General features: G+C 28.3%; 3 protein-coding genes across 7 annotated transcripts; all 3 read left to right on the top strand.

Annotated features, from left to right (window-relative positions):
* The first annotated feature begins 3,913 nt into the window (after window positions 1-3,913).
* Window positions 3,914-6,842, top strand: LOC113218543. Of its 5 annotated transcripts, none has more exons than XM_026442804.1 (5): window positions 5,176-5,420; window positions 5,632-5,859; window positions 5,966-6,067; window positions 6,230-6,388; window positions 6,478-6,842. In XM_026442804.1, exons 2-5 carry the CDS (start codon window positions 5,752-5,754, stop codon window positions 6,532-6,534), a joined length of 426 nt encoding a protein of 141 aa, XP_026298589.1. In that variant the 5' UTR covers window positions 5,176-5,420; window positions 5,632-5,751; the 3' UTR covers window positions 6,535-6,842. The 5 variants fall into 5 exon arrangements, 3 of the variants coding, with proteins under 3 accessions (XP_026298587.1, XP_026298589.1, XP_026298588.1); XM_026442803.1 differs by having other exon boundaries at window positions 5,329-5,420; window positions 5,685-5,859; window positions 6,478-6,564; XR_003305340.1 differs by lacking the exons at window positions 5,632-5,859; window positions 5,966-6,067 and adding an exon at window positions 3,914-4,940 and having other exon boundaries at window positions 5,014-5,420; window positions 6,478-6,582.
* A 489-nt stretch (window positions 6,843-7,331) lies between these two features.
* Window positions 7,332-10,331, top strand: LOC100578842. Its single transcript, XM_026442801.1, has 6 exons — window positions 7,332-8,141; window positions 8,239-8,645; window positions 9,112-9,211; window positions 9,505-9,606; window positions 9,777-9,935; window positions 10,035-10,331. Exons 1-6 carry the CDS (start codon window positions 7,845-7,847, stop codon window positions 10,089-10,091), a joined length of 1,122 nt encoding a protein of 373 aa, XP_026298586.1. The 5' UTR covers window positions 7,332-7,844; the 3' UTR covers window positions 10,092-10,331.
* Window positions 10,332-10,854: 523 nt separating this feature from the next.
* LOC102656567 lies at window positions 10,855-16,355 on the top strand. Its single transcript, XM_026442965.1, has 11 exons — window positions 10,855-11,732; window positions 11,822-12,231; window positions 12,695-12,794; window positions 13,094-13,195; window positions 13,367-13,560; window positions 14,488-14,815; window positions 14,900-15,306; window positions 15,383-15,482; window positions 15,794-15,895; window positions 15,970-16,125; window positions 16,202-16,355. The coding sequence occupies exons 1-11, from the start codon at window positions 11,436-11,438 to the stop codon at window positions 16,265-16,267; spliced, it is 2,262 nt and encodes a 753-aa protein (XP_026298750.1). The 5' UTR covers window positions 10,855-11,435; the 3' UTR covers window positions 16,268-16,355.
* Window positions 16,356-16,620: the final 265 nt, after the last annotated feature.

Here is a 16,620-nt window from a genome sequence, read left to right as displayed (position 1 = left end):
TATATAGCATTATTAGTTTCTTTTTTTTCTTTTTTTTATAAATATTCATTTTCGATAAAGTAAAATCAGTGCATGAAGAATATAAATTCATCCATCACGCGAAAAGGTAACTATCTTTTATTCTTTCTAAATTTTTAAATGTTAAATTTTTATATTAGACTTTTAATTTTTATTTTTATTAGAATTTCAATATTATATCATAATTATATATTGTAAATTTAGTAGTTTAATATTTCATTATTTCAATTCTTTCAAATAATTAGAATATTTTTTAAAATAAATTATTCTTCTTTTGTTACAGATTTTTGTTAACTTTTCTTCTATCTGATAACAACTTTCTTCTCAATAACTTCTGTGCTACAGCAATGTTCATCGCATCATACGGTGAGTCGCATGCATTTTGATTTCTCTGGTCACTCAATCATGTCGTAGGATGAAAGAATCCGAATCGACACGGGTGATTGGTTGTATTGTAGAATTTTGCACGAGCACAGTGACCGCTGGTATTTATTTATAATACCAGTGAGTAATAACATTTATTTCTTGTGTTTTATTTATTAGTTCAGGACAGGGTTTTCTTGCGCTTCATTTTTTTAAATAATGTTATTAGCAATTTTCTAATAGTAATATATATATTAATGTGTTAATAAAATACAATGATTAATTTGAATTATTATAATTTAAAATAAAATTATATATGAATAATAAATGATATTTAATATAAATGAATACTTAATGCTAACTTGAATTTAGTAATGGAAAAGTTGGATATTCACTAACTTTATTACAATATATGTATGTATACAGTTTATTATCGTTAATGCGATAATAAATTATTTTCATTTTTGCTTAATAATATTTATATTCAAATTATTTGATCATGTAATGAGCTTATATAATATAACATATCCATAAGTAATAAAGTTCAATTTTTTTATATAAATATAAATTAAATTTTATGCGCAAGAAAACATTTCGCGACAGGTAGATTTCAGAATCAGAGCAGTAAATTTTAAATATTATTCTTCAAAAATGTACTCTGATGAAGGAATCGCCTGAGAATATTTTCATTAATACTTATTATTGTAATAAATTTTAAATAAATAATTCTTTTTCAATTTAATATGCTTAATTTTAACGATTTATTAAATCAATAAAGTAAAATAGAATTAGAAATCATTTTTTCATTCATATATTAATATTATAATTTATCAAATATTAATAGAATAAAATATTTATACTACATATAAAATTTAGTCACAAATTTAGTCTTATATTTGAAATATAAGAATATAATGCAAAATTAAAGAATATTAACCCGTTAGATAAAAATAAATATATTAATATCTTTTTAGCTTAGGATTTTCAGATTTAATCCTTCCATGTTCATTGCCAGGAACTCACTCACGTGCCCAGGTGCTACTTGAGTGAGAGAAAGGCATTGGGCATGATGATCTTAATTCATAAGCTAATAAATATTTTTCAGCGACTGACAATGCATTAGTGTATCGTGCACGACGTACTTTCCACATTGTGTGTGTGATTAGGTTGTGGAATTGCGTCGTTTCAATTATTATTATCCTTTATTATTAATAATTCAATTACAATTCACAATCAAGATATTATATATTCGCAATTAAATGTTGCGAATATAATAGTATTTCTAATCTATAATCTTCCAATCTTTAAAATTATAATGATGATTTAAATTCAGTATCATTTAGTCTACACGCATTTTCATAGCGTTTCACGCAATGATCACTAGTCATTGTCAGTCGATTTCAGGAAAACGGTACGTAAACTTAGAGTATGAAAGATGCATGCCAAGCTCGGGTGTCGGAGGCGTCCCGGGACGCTTTCCCTAGTGTAGGCATTTGCGCCCGAGTATTATGAGTGAGAATCGTGGAACGAGTATGTTGGTGTGCCTGTTTTGCCATTTTTTTAAATATAGAGTTAGGTAGGATAGGTAGTATACTTCTGGTGTGGCTGTTAATTATAAGTAGGTAGGGCCGGGCAGATTGTCACAGTCTCCGATCGGGTAGGCGCGTTTTCGCGTGACAATCTGTTTCAGGAAATCAAATTTGAAAAATCGAGGGCGAAGCTGAAACGAATGGATGACAGTGCCATTCGTCTCTGGCTTTGCTCGTCGATTTTTCGAATTTCGCGGTCGCGGTCGTGATTTGCTTTCGAAACGAACGTTGCGCTCGAGATTCTGTGCATGTACGAAGAACGATCATTGCGATCGTTGGTCGTCCATGTACTTAGCTTTCGCGAATTAGTCTTTTTTTTTATTTCTTTTTTTTTTTTATCAGCGATTAGGGAATCTCGAGCCTAGATTTAAGTTTCAGCGGGCATTGCGCCCGAAGGAGGAAGACCGAAGAGGCCTCGACAAACTGTCACGAAGAGGGGCTGCAACGAATGGCTTCTCATTTTTTGGATTTTCATTTCAGTTCAAAGAATGGGAAGTCATTGTTATTACTTTGTCACTGTGCTCGTTTTAGTAATATGTAGTAATCATTTGTTGTACCATATGGCCATTTTGCATGCTGGCCCACCGGATTCAGGACATTATCAATGGACAATTCGGTTTTGCATTAGTGTTGCGCTTACAAATAAAGTACGGGTTGAATTAGTGTTGCGTTTACAAATCTCGCGTTTTGAATTAGTTGCGATAAAATGATGATCGCGTTTCTTTGTTGCTTTTTTTAATCAGTTTGATTATGAATTAGTCTATTTTTTATTATTTTTTTTTTATTTAATTTTGAATTTATATATTTTAATATCTTATAGTATTATTTATAATGTCGAGATATTTGAAATAATTTTTCATTTATATAATAGAATAATAGTAAATTTTATTAATTAATATAATAATATTAAATTCACTTTAAGAATTAGTGTTGCGTTGATAAATGATCGCGTTTTTTACAGTAGTGTTGCGTTAATAAATGATCGCGTTTTTTATAGTAGTGTTGCGTTCACAAATATTGTCCATATTTCTTCCACTTGGATTGTGGAAGTACTTGGTTCATCTAATTGCAACTAATAAGTTGCACAAAGGTGATCATATGACGGTAGCCTTTAATATAGCTACAATATTCCGCAATTAGTGTTGCGTTTAGTAAAATATGAGTGCATAGAGTAATTTATTAGAATTTTGTAAATAAGTATTATATTAAGAATATGTTTTCATGAATTTTTTATTTTTTTTTTTTTTTACTTTTTTATTAAGTAAGAATTGCATTGTAAATATAACAAAGCACTCTTCGGGTTTCTTTGAAAAATTTAGTATATTAGTGTTGCGAAATAAAAACAAAATTTCACGGTTTGTTCGGGTTATAATTGGATTATTATGGTAGCTCTTCTAGCTACCTCTTTTTCTTTTCAGCATCCCTTTATTAAAAGGATTTGTTATTGAAAATACTGTTAAAGATTGTTAAGTATTAAATCCTAAAAGGTAAAATATTTTTTTTTTTACAAATGAATGTCTTTTATTTAAAATTATAAATTACTTAACTAATATTTTAATAATTTGATTTTTCTTCAATAATTAATATTTTTTTTAAATATAAATTATTTGTAATTACTAATAGAATAATTGAATTTGTTACAGATATGAATTTGAAGAAATAAATAAAAAAAAAAGAAAGATAATTACGAAATATTTGATCTTTATTTAAAACCTACTTTTATTGAATTTCACTAATTCTGTTACATATTCTGTTTTAGGAATTTCTTCAATGGAATAAAGAGAATAAAAAGAATATCGTCTGAAAATTTTTTCATTTTTTATATTAGATAAGATCAAATATTTAGTTTTTTAAAATTTAAATTAATGTATTTAATATTTTTCTTTTCCTTTTATTGAGAAACACTCATCACTTTCCTTATTCTGATTCAAAATTTTATGGAATAATTTTTATGGTTTGCATTCTTAAACTTTTTTATTCGAAATCAAATTCTTAATACTTGATAGCTAGTGACTTTGTTTATTAGTCATCATTAGTGATATATCTTCATTTGCATTTTCTCTGGGCATTTTGTAATTTGCATTTTGTAATAAAAAAAATAGATTTTTAATTAATGGATAATTAGATTATAAATAAGATTACCTGATATCAGCAGATGATTAAATGTTTGTATATAATAAATTTTGATTGCTCAGAAAAATTGCACTAAATATTTAAATGTATAGTCTGGAAGATCTTAGACTTTAGAATCAACAAAAATATCATCCAGTATAGTAATATAGAATATTTTGATACTGACAAACTTAAATCTTACGGTATAAGAATAACAATATAATGTTACAATCACTACACATGAAAGGAACTGAAAGCATATCGAATATAAAATATATTAGATGCTATTATTTGCTTTCTTCGCTATAATTTTTATATTCGATAATTATATCACACAGAATCATATTCTAGAATCACGTAAATGTTACAATGTGTAAAAGAACCCTTCATCCGAAGAATAATAGTCTTGTTTCACACGATATATTGCGTGCAACATATAATGGAACTATCGTAAATATTTAATGAATCGACTTTCATTGGTATCTATTTCATAAACTTCCATAAGACAGACTGTTATTTTCATTTAGTATATTCTAACTTGGAAGAACATTCGATGAAATAAGTATCTTTAACAACATGAACATTCGTCAAATACTTTACATTCTAGAATTGATAGGAACATTCACGTGTACTTGGCCAATTAATCCGAATATTAGTAAAAGGCGAATTATTTTTCGTAACATTTTCTGGATATTCTCGATTTTGAACGTGATTTTATTAATGACATCGTTGATGCTCGCTGTTGTTTATTTTCGAAATGACATACTTATGTCACTGAAAACTGCTTCCGAAATGGCCGCTTTGCTCGAAGTCGTTTTGGATTTGATTCTTTGCAAATGGAACAACAGTGAATTTCAGGTTGATCGAATTTAAAACTAAAAAAGATATTCGATATAAATGTGTCGTTAATAACTTTTTGATCAATCTCTAGGTTTTGATAGAAGAGGTCAAATCGTTCGTGGAGATGGCCAACGAATACGAAATTAAAATACTGCAGGGATATGTAAATCGTTACAAAAAATTCTTCTCAACAGTTTCGATGGGATACATCTCAACTGCGATTTCGTTCAGTTTGATGCCTTTGTTCTCAGCCCAAAAATTACCCGCAGATGGATGGCTTCCATTCTCCACCGAACCATTCGGAATATATTGCATAATCTATTTCAATCACGTTTATTGCATTTTACAAACGGCATTTTGCATTTTTGTAGATTTCACAATTGTCATCCTCTTTAGTTTCCCCGCTGCCAAATTAGACGTATTACGGTCAAAATTGCGGCATGTGAATAATTATGACACGTTGGTGAGCTGTATCAAGGAGCATCAAAAAATAATAGGGTAAGATATATGCATCTGTTAAATTTCTAATTAAATATTTCTGAAAATTTGTATAATTTTAATTTGATTTTTGAAACAATAGAAAATATATTAATAAAAATTTTTATGCTTTTGTAAACTTTTTAAAATTCGTAAGTTACTTAAAGAAAAGATAAAATGCATTGTAAAAAAACATTAATAAAAAAATATATCTATTTTTCTCTTTATGTAGTCGATGTTATTTCATTGCGTTGAATGAAGACAGTGCATTTTACTGCATTTAAGGATATAGGATAAGCTACTTCAATCGAGAGTTGATTCTTTACCGAATTAAATAAATTAAGACCGTGTCATGGTTAGATTTGTGGAGGATACTAAAGCTACTGTTGAGACTTTATTATTCAAAACGAACGTCACGATGGGAAGCACTGTGATGTGCGGAGCTTTCCCATTGCTTAACGTGAGTTTGGAAACAAAAATTTTCTCTTTAGACAATTTGTAATGTAGCGAAATACGCGTGCAAAGAATTGATCGTTTCTATTATACGTTTCTATAATAATATTCAGAATCAATCGTTGGCCGCGATCAGTCAGTTTCTTCCTCTGGTGTTATCAGGCATCTTGCATTTGTATGTCATCGCCTGGCCGGCAGATGATTTAAGAGAAAGTGTAAGCTAAATAAATAGTAAAAGTTCGATAGAATGTTCATCTCATCTTCTGCACTGCTTCTTTATATGTATATTTTTTTTCAAATTAAATAAAATTCCATCGTCCACTTTCATCCCACTTCCAGATTTTAATTCGATAAAACATGAAAATTTTTATTTTCAGAGTGTACAATTTTCAAATTCGATTAGCGATATTCAGTGGTTGGGTCAATCAAATAAAATGAAGAGTTGCGTGATTTTCATGATGATGAGAAGTCAAAAAGCATTTCTCATTCGTATGAGTAATTTGCTACCACCTCTTTCTTTGGAATATTGTTCAAATGTAAGCTTCATTTAAAAATTATTTATATGAGATAATTCAATTTTAATTTTTTAAAAATCTATATAAATATTGTGTACAATAATTTATAGTTTATAACTACAGTATCATCCTACTTCATGGCAATGAGAACTATGATTGAATCATAATTATCCAGGTCTATATTATTTAAATATGTATAATATTGAAACGTGCAATAAATTTATCGTTTGAATAGAAAATTGTGCGTGCGTTATATTTTTCTAAAATGAAATATATAAAAATTGTAATATCAGCGCCATCTCTGAAGTATCATAAATGAGATTATGGTACAAGATAGCAAATAATAGCTTAGAAATAGAATGAGAATTGACTATCTTCGCCATCTTTCGAGTACCAAAAACATCATTCTAAAAAGGAGCACTGAGAATTAATTCTTATTCTATTATATTCTCCTTCTATTATTTTTTATTTTTATTAGCGCATTATTCATATATGATATAGGATATCAATATAGTAGTAATAATAAAAAAAAGACTATATATAAAACCAGTATTCTGTTTAATTAATTAATTGGTTTTAATGAATCTATAATAATTTCTGAAACAAATAAAATCATAAAAAAAATTAAAAAATTTATAAAAAGATTATTCATTAATTATCTAAGAATTGATATTAAATATCAATTTTTTAATATTTTTCTTTGATATTATATATTTTTGACATTATATTGAGATGTTAAAAAATTATATGATTAAATAGCACAAAACAAATTTGTTATACAATATGATCAAAGAAAAAATATATAAACTACAGAATAAAATAATAATATCAAAAGTAACAAAATTATATTGGACACTTCATTTTTTTAAGAAATTAAATTTATATACGTGAACTTGATTAATAATATGAATAGAAACATTGCGTTTTGTAATACAAATATAATTTTTAAATAATAAATAATTAAGCTTGTAAAAGGAATTACCTCATATCAATAAATGATTAAATCCTTGCATTTTGATGCTCAAAACATGGCAAAGATGATCTGGAAGATGTCTTAGACCTCAAAGATTAAAAATATTATCCAGTGATAGAAGAATATTTCAATCTCTAAATCTCATGTTATGATACATGTTATGAGAATGACTACAACAATTATTGCACATGAAAACAGAAGGCACATCAAATATAAAATATATTAGATGCTATTATTTGCTACCTTCATATAACTTTTCTCTATAATTTTGCTGTTATCCGTTAATTAAATCACACAATAATTTCTATTGAATCGTATAAATGGGAATCCTTTATCCAAGAAAACTTAATACATTGCGTGCAATATACATATAATGGAATTGTGCTTAAATGCTTAATGAGGGAATCGATTTTCACTGTGGCCCCTATTCCACAAACACTTCCATAAGACAGATTATTACTTTCACTTATCGTATCTTCTAACTTAGAAGAAACATTCGATAAAATGGGCATGCTCAATATGGATATTCGTCAAGTACTTCATATTCTGGAACTGACAGGGACGTTTACGTGCACTTGGCCAATTAATCCGAAAGACAGTAAAAAATACATCATTATTCGTAACATCTTGTGGACATTCACGATATTGAACGTGATTTTTTTAACAATATCCTTGATGCTTGCTATTTTTCACTTTCGAAGCAATATACCTAAATCGATGAAAACTGCCTCAGAGATGGCTGCTTTGCTCGAAGTCGTTTTGGATTTGGTTCTCTGCAAATGGAACAACAGCGAATTACAGGTTAATTCAAGTTAAAAACAAAACAGATAAGATATTTAATTTATGACGTCAAAATTTTAATAACTATAATTATAACAATATTTCTATCAATCTCTAGGTTTTGATAGAAGAAGTCAAGTCGTTCTTGGAGATGGCCAGCGAATACGAAATTAAAATATTACAAGGATATATAAATCGTTACAAAAAATTCTTCTCAACAGTTTCGATGGGATACATCTTACCTGCAAGCTCGTTCATTTTGATGCCTTTGTTCTCTGCCCAAGAATTACCCGCAGAAGGATGGCTTCCATTCTCCATCGAACCACTCGGAATATACTGCGTAGTCTATGTCAATCACATTTATTGTATTTTACAAACGTCATTTTGCATTTTTGTAGATTTCACGATTGTCATCCTCTTTAGTTTCCCCGCTGCCAAATTAGATGTATTACGATCAAAATTGCGGCATGTGAATAATTACGACATGTTGGTCAGCTGTATCAAGGAATATCAAAAAATATTAGGGTATGATATATATATTTTCTATTTAATTATTTGTGAAATCTCTTGTATTTTTTATTTCATTTTTATGCAGTGGAAACGTTATTTATATTATTTGTATGTTCCTGTAAATTTTAAAAATTCGTGAATTAAAAATAGGAAAGATAAAACGTATTGTAAGATAGTAGATTATTGATAATGAAGTAAACTAGCTCTAAGAAAATTGATTCTCATGTCCTCTATTTGTATAATTTTTATACTGTTTTATATCATTTCAATCGTAGAATTCATCTATGAAAACAACCGAACACAAGTCAAATGTATTATCTTTTATTTTCTCTAATTTTTCTGTACGTGATCAATGTTATTTTGATACGTTGAATGAAGACAATGCATTTTAGTGCATTACATCGTTCAATATAGAATTAAGCTACTTCAAGAGAGTTGATTCTTTACCGAGTTGAATAAATTAAGACCGTGTCATGGTTAGATTTGTGGAGGATACTAATGCTACTGTTGAGACTTTATTATTCAAAACGAACGTCACGATGGGAAGCACTGTGATATGCGGAGCTTTCCCCCTGCTTAACGTGAGTTTGGTCGAAAATTTACCTCTCTAGCACCACACACGTAGTATAACGTAAGGAATCCTTAATCCTTCAACCACTTGATTCGTTATAAATGAATGATATTTGAAAAATGGCAAAGAACTCAATAAAAACGTAATGTTATTTATCTTTTTGTAATGACTATGCTAAAAATTAGAAATTAAGTTCTAGAAATTAGTTAAAACTTGTGGAATATTCATGGAAATCGTGGTATGGAGGATTAAAGTTCATTGGATGATTTTCTATGAAATAAACATTTCTGTGATAATATTCAGAATCAATCGTTGGACGTGGTCACTCAGTTCCTTCCTCTGGTATTGTCAGGCATGTTGCACTTGTTCGTCATCTCCTGGCCGGCAGACGATTTGAGAGAAAGTGTAAGCCAGCCAATAATAGAAATTCGATAGAATGTCATCTCATCTGGTGTGCACCATTTCTCTATACTTTTTTTTTTTTTTTAATTTTAGATAGATTATCATTGTTCATTTTCATTCCATATTCGAATGTGAAGATTTTAATTCGAGTATATAAAAAACTTTATTTCCAGAGTATACAATTCGCAGAATCGATCAATGATATTCAATGGTTGGGTCAATCAAAAAAAATGAAAAGTTGCGTGATTTTCATGATGATAAGAAGTCAGAAATTATTTCTCATTCGAATGAGTAGTTTATTACCACCTCTTTCTTTGGAATATTGTTCAAATGTAAGCATTTTCAATCACTTGTTTCGTGTAAGATATCATTTTAATTTTTAAAAATTTATATATAGACTTACATGTGTGTTTGTATATAATTATTTATAGTTTGTAACTACAGTATCATCCTACTTCATGGCAATGAGGACTATGATTGAATCATAATTATCCAGGTTTATATTATTTAAATATATATAATATTGAAAGGTGTAATAAACTTTTCGTTTGAATAGATTGAATAGAATTGTGCATGCGTTATATTTTTCTAGAATGAAATATATAAAAATTATAATATTAGCACCATCTCTGAAGTATTATAAATGAGGTTGTGGTACAAAACAGCAAATAATAGGGATAATTAGAGATGAGAATTGATTATCTTCGCCATTTTTCGAGTATTAAAAACATCATTCTAAAAAGGAGAGACATCATTAATTCTTATTCTATCCTTCTATTATTTTTTATCCTTATTAGTGCATTATTCATATATAATATAGGATATCAATATATTAGTAATAATAAAAAAAAATATATAAATATATAAATAAATAAAAAAAAAGACTGTATATAAAACCAGTATTCTATTTAATTAATTAATTGATTCCAATGAGTCTATAATAGTTTCTGAAACAAATAAAATCATAAAAAAATTAAAAAATTTATAAAAGATTATTCATCAATAATTTATCAATTGATGTTGAATATCAATTTTTTAATATTTTTCTTTGACATTATATTTGAGATGTTAAAAAATTATATGATTAAATAGTACAAAACAAATTTGTTATACAAATATATATATAATCAAAGAAAGAATATATAAATTACAGAATAAAATAATAATATCAAAAATTACAAAATTATATTGGAGACCTCATTTTTTTAAAAAATTAAATTTATATAATGAACTTGATTAATAATACGAATAGAGAAATTGCGTTTTGGAATATAAATATAATTTTTAAATAATGAGTAATTAAGCTTATAGATGAAATTACCTCATACCAATAAATCCTTGATAAATGATTAAATGCTTGCATTTTGATGCTCAAAACATGGCAAAGATGATCTGGAAAATGTCTTAAACTTCAAAGATTAAAAATATTATCCAGTGATAGAAGAATATTTCAATTTCTAAATCTCATGATACATGTTATGAGAATGACTACAGCAATTATTGCACATGAAAGCAACAGAAGGTATATCAAATATAAAATGTATTACATGCTAGTATTTGCTAGCTTCATATAACTTTTCTCTATAATTTTGCTGTTATGTTCCGCTAATTAAGTCACACAATAATTTCTATTGAATCGTATAAATGGGCTAGAGAATCCTTTCTTCAAGAAAACTTAATACATTGCGTGCAATATACATATAATGGAATTCTGTTTAAATGCTTAATGAGAGAATCGATTTTCACTGTGGCCTATTCCACAAACACTTCCGTAAGACAGATTATTATTTTCACTTATCGTATCTTCTAACTTCGAAGAAACATTCCATGAAATGGGCATGCTCAATATGAATATTCGTCAAGTATTTTATATTCTGGAACTGACAGGAACGTTTACGTGCGCTTGGCCAATTAATCCGAATGACAGTAAAACATATATCATTATTCGTAACATCTTGTGGATATTCACGATATTGAACGTGATTTTTTTAGCAATATCCATGATATTTGCTATTTTTCACTTTCGAAGCGATATACCTAAATCGATGAAAACTGCCTCTGAGATGGCTGCTTTGCTCGAAGTCGCTTTGGATTTGGCTCTTTTTAAATGGAACAACAGCGAATTGCAGGTTAATTCAATTTAAAAACTAAACAGATATTTAATTGATGTTAAAATTATAATAACTATAATTATAAAAAAATTTCTATCAATTTCTAGATTTTGATAGAAGAAGTCAAGTCGTTCTTGGAGATAGCCGACGAATACGAAATTAAAATATTACAAGGATATATAAATCGTTACAAAAAATTCTTCTCAACAGTTTCGATGGGATACATCTTACCTGCGAGCTCGTTCATTTTGACGCCTTTGCTCTCTGATAAAGAATTACCCACAGAGGGATGGCTTCCATTTTCCATCGAACCACTCGGAATATACTGCGCAGTCTATGTCAATCACGTTTATTGCATTTTACAAACATTGTCATTTTGCATTTTTGTAGATTTCACGATTGTCATCCTCTTTAGTTTCCCCGCTGCCAAATTAGACGTATTGGGGTCGAAATTACAAAATGTAAATAATTACGACATGTTGGTCAGCTGTATCAAGGAACATCAAAAAATATTAGGGTATGATATATATTTTTTCTATTTAATTATTTGTGAAATCTTTTGTACTTTTTATTTCATTTTTATACAGTGGAAACAATTTTATATTATTTGTATGTTTGTATGTAAATTTTAAAAATTCGTGAATTAAAAATAAGAAAGATAAAACGTATTGTAAGAAAATAGATTATTGATACTGAAGTAAACTAGCTCTAAGAAAATTGATTCTCATGTCCTCTATTTGTATAATTTTTATATTGTTTTATATCATTTCAACCGTAGAATTCATCTGAAAATGAAAACAACCGAATACAAGTCAAATATATTATCTTTTATTTTTTCTAATTTTTCTTTATGTGTTTTTTGGTACGTTGAATGAAAATAATGCATTTTAGTGCATTACATCATTCAATATAGAATTAAACTACTTCAAGAGAGTTGATTCTTTACCGAGTTGAATAAATTAAGACTGTATCATGGTTAGATTTGTGGAGAATAGTAACGCTACTGTTGAGACTTTAATATTCAAAACGAACATCACGATGGGAAGTATTGTGATATGCGGAGCTTTCCCCCTGCTTAACGTGAGTTTGGTCGAAAACTTACCTCTCTAGCATCACACACGTAGTATAATGTAATAGCAAGGAATGCTTAATCCTTCAGCCACTCGATTCGTTATAGACAAATGGTATTTGAAAAATGACAATGAACTCAATGTAAAAATGTAGTTATTTTTTTTTTTGATGACTTCCTATGTTAAAAATTAGAGATTGAGTTTTAGAAATTAAACAAAACTCGGAATTTTCATGGAAATCGTGGTATGGAGGATTAAAATTCATTGGATGATTTTCTATGAAATAAACATTTCTGTGATAATATTCAGAATCAATCGTTGGACGTGGTCACTCAGTTCCTTCCTCTGATATTGACAGGCATGTTGCACTTGTTCGTCATCGCTTGGCCGGCAGATGATTTGAGAGAAAGTGTAAGCCAGCTAATAATAAAAATTCGATAGAACGTCATCTCATCTGGTGTGCACCATTTCTCTATATTTTTTTTTTTTTTCAAAATTTCGAACAGATCATTGTTCATTTTCACTCCATATTCTAGTGGTGAAGATTTTAATTGGATAGTGTATAAAAAACTTTATTTCCAGAGTATACAATTCGCAGAATCGATCAATGATATTCAATGGTTGGGTCAATTAAAAAAAATGAAAAGTTGCGTTATTTTCATGATGATAAGGAGTCAAAAATTATTTCTCATTCGAATGAGTAGTTTATTACCACCTCTTTCTTTGGAATATTGTTCAAACGTAAGCAATTTCAGTTACTTGTCTCGTGTAAAATAGCATTTTAATTTTTAAAGACTTATATATATATATATATATATGTATTTGTGTATATACAATTATTTATAGTTTGTAACAACAATATCGTCCTACTTCATGGCAATGAGAACTATGATAGAATCGTAATATATCCTGGCTTATATTATTTGAATATAATTATTGTAATAAATTTATTGCTTGAGTAGAAAGTTATGCAATCATTGTGCTATTTTTAAAATAAAATATATGAATGAAAAATCTTACTCTTGATACAATGCAGTTTTTTCAATAGTAATTTTATGGATGGCAACATAGGAAGATCATTTTCAATCTCTACATAAGCTGCATCCATATCATGGTAAATAAGATATTTATGTATTCCATGTTGGAAAATTCTTCTTATAGTAACAATCTCTGCGAAGATTGAACTCTGAAGATTTTTAAAATATCTTCATCTCTTTATTCTACTACATATTTTGAAAAAATATTTTTTAATATAATAATTATAATTTATATAACAGAGGAAAAAAATACAATGTTTAATACAATTAAATACAATTACTCAACGTAATGATTTAATTTATGATATTTATATCGTACTAAATATACATACTCGATGTTCTTTCACTGTCAAGAATACTATTGCATGATAGCCATTCTTTGCATACCTGTCTTGCCTGTAATCATCGCCGATCTATAATGCAAGCAATAATTACTATAAACATGAAGAAGAGAGCAAAAAAACTTTTCCAGAAAATCGGTATCCTATAAAAATTGTTTTTAAGAATAATATTGAACGTTGATTTATTGAACGTTGCTTGCACGTGTAAAACCATAGCAGCAGTGTGTGTGAACATTCAGTTGTTTTCTAATACGATGTAATTATATGCTACTTTCTACCAATCTCTATTTATCGTTCTTTCCTCCCCCGATTAAATTTCATTTTATTCGATTCACGAGGGCGAACAATTTCTTGCAATAATGTCGAAACGAATGACACCGGAAACAGTGATTCGAATTATTTGGCTCAGCGTAGTAATAACAGTCTGTTGGCCGCTTCCTATGTGTAGCGACAAGGGTCGAATATTTGCCTTTAAAATTTTACAGATCGTTAGCATTATCAGCATGTTCATGGTACTCTTTCCCATGTTATATTCCATCTATTTGCATTTCGACGATGTGATCGTTTTATCCCAGTGCATTTGTCAGATGATAATCTTGACTCAGCTTATTGTGCAAACTTTTATATGCTTCGTCAATCACGATTCATTGCAGGTAAGTCGTTACTCTCTTCGATACAGTTTGATGTAACTAAAAGTAAGAATGATTACATTTATTTCAATCGTACCCAAATTGTAGCGTGTAATCGAGGAGATGATGATTTGTATCAAGGAAGCGAATCAATACGAAACAGAAATTTTTTGCAAGTATATCGAGAAATGCGGTAAATTTTGTGGAGTTTCCATAGCGTGCATGTACATGACCGCGGTGTGTTTTTCGTTAGGACCGGTATTCCTACCGATTGTCTTTCCATTGGAAACGGAATATCCATTTCGCGTTAATTACGCACCCGTGAACGTTCTCGTGTATATGCATCAAGCTTTCCTCACTTTTCAAGGTGTTGCGCATATATGTTTGAGCATGATGGGTGCGCTTCTGCTATGGTTCGCAGCCGCGAGATTCGAATGTTTGGCCGTGGAATTGCAGAATTGCGTGAACATCCCCACGTTGATCTTTTGCGTTAAGAAACAACTACGATTAAGAAGGTAAATATAAATTTTTTTGAGATCGATCTGAAATTTTCAAATTTTGATAATAAATTTTTATCGTTTTCTCCTTTAGATACGCGGAACAAGTGATCGCTAGTTTTCGATTTATCGTACTTTACGCTATAATAGTAAGTATGTTAGCTCTGACTCTATGCGGGATTATATTGACTATAGTAAGTAAAACTTATATTTTTCATATTTTCATGTGAAAAGTGGGATAAAACCGAATTTTTGTTACATTTACATTATTCTAATAAAATATTATTAAGTGTAAAATAATCTCTTGGAAATTTTAAATGGATCGTACAATTATAAATTAAACATTTTTCTTTTCGTGGTATTACAAAAAGATATATCTTAAAAGTGATTCAAAAATTGTAATTTTTGTGTTTTAAAGCATTTTCTTATCGTGGACACTCGGTTTTATCTAATTTTTTGCTAAAGGAATCGCATTAAAATTGATAATAATAAAATTTATACATAGAATATACCGATGCTTGAGAAAATGAAGTTCATAATCTTATGTTTTATCGTGCTCGCGGAAATTTATCTTTACACGTGGCCAGCTGATTACATAAACGATATGGTAAGTGAAATTCCATTATATGCGGATTAATGAGTTGCATCGTTTTTAAATTCAATCTTTTATCTAATCCTTAGAGCATGAACATTTCACAAAGTGCATATGATTCTGTGTGGTACGAACAAACGATAGAATTGCAAAGAAATCTATTAAGCGTGATAACGTATCAAAAACCACTGATTCTTTCCTTCAAATGTATATTATCGGAACTTTCTTTGCGTTATTATTGTTCGGTAAGTAAATTCTCGAATGTCAATTGAAATGAATTAATCGAAAATATATATAATCAAGAAATTTATACCATTTCAGTACTTGTCTAATATTTTCTCCATCTTCACCGCTTTACGTGTCGTCGTAAATAAGAATTTATCATAAAATGAATATTAAATATCATTTTAAGATATTTTTCTATATTTGTACTTTTGGATTGTATTACTGAAATCATATTAAAACAATTATTGGATTTTTCTTTATATCTTTTTAAAAATTTAATTGTTAAATAAACAATTTTTAAGATTTCTTATAAAAAAAATATAAATAAATTTTTCAAAGTTATAACATTGTACTTAAAAATACTTATAATAATTTAAAATATAAAAAATATAATATTTTTCTTTGATTTTGATTTTCTTTTTAAAAAATCATTCTTCTATTTATGTGTAAAAAATTCTTTTTATGAATTGTTTTAATGAAAAATAAAAGAAGAGTCAATTTTAATACAAAGAAAT

This window comes from Apis mellifera, linkage group LG9, assembly GCF_003254395.2.
Source record: "Apis mellifera strain DH4 linkage group LG9, Amel_HAv3.1, whole genome shotgun sequence".
Classification (NCBI taxonomy): domain Eukaryota; kingdom Metazoa; phylum Arthropoda; class Insecta; order Hymenoptera; family Apidae; genus Apis; species Apis mellifera.
This window is presented reverse-complemented; position numbering and strand designations above follow the sequence as displayed.

What these genes read in the sequence shown, in the direction of transcription:
- LOC113218543 (XM_026442802.1), top strand. Translation starts at nt 4,659, where the DNA reads ATGAACATTCGTCAAATACTTTACATTCTAGAATTGATAGGAACATTC. An exon ending in GGAACAACAGTGAATTTCAG is followed by an intron (nt 4,941 to 5,013) that starts GTTGATCGAATT and finishes ATCAATCTCTAG; the next exon opens with GTTTTGATAGAAGAGGTCAA.
- LOC102656567 (XM_026442965.1), top strand. Translation starts at nt 11,436, where the DNA reads ATGGGCATGCTCAATATGAATATTCGTCAAGTATTTTATATTCTGGAA. An exon ending in TCAATCACGATTCATTGCAG is followed by an intron (nt 14,816 to 14,899) that starts GTAAGTCGTTAC and finishes CCCAAATTGTAG; the next exon opens with CGTGTAATCGAGGAGATGAT. An exon ending in CTGATTACATAAACGATATG is followed by an intron (nt 15,896 to 15,969) that starts GTAAGTGAAATT and finishes TCTAATCCTTAG; the next exon opens with AGCATGAACATTTCACAAAG.
- LOC100578842 (XM_026442801.1), top strand. Translation starts at nt 7,845, where the DNA reads ATGGGCATGCTCAATATGGATATTCGTCAAGTACTTCATATTCTGGAA. An exon ending in GAATATCAAAAAATATTAGG is followed by an intron (nt 8,646 to 9,111) that starts GTATGATATATA and finishes TGTCATGGTTAG; the next exon opens with ATTTGTGGAGGATACTAATG. An exon ending in GAGCTTTCCCCCTGCTTAAC is followed by an intron (nt 9,212 to 9,504) that starts GTGAGTTTGGTC and finishes GATAATATTCAG; the next exon opens with AATCAATCGTTGGACGTGGT.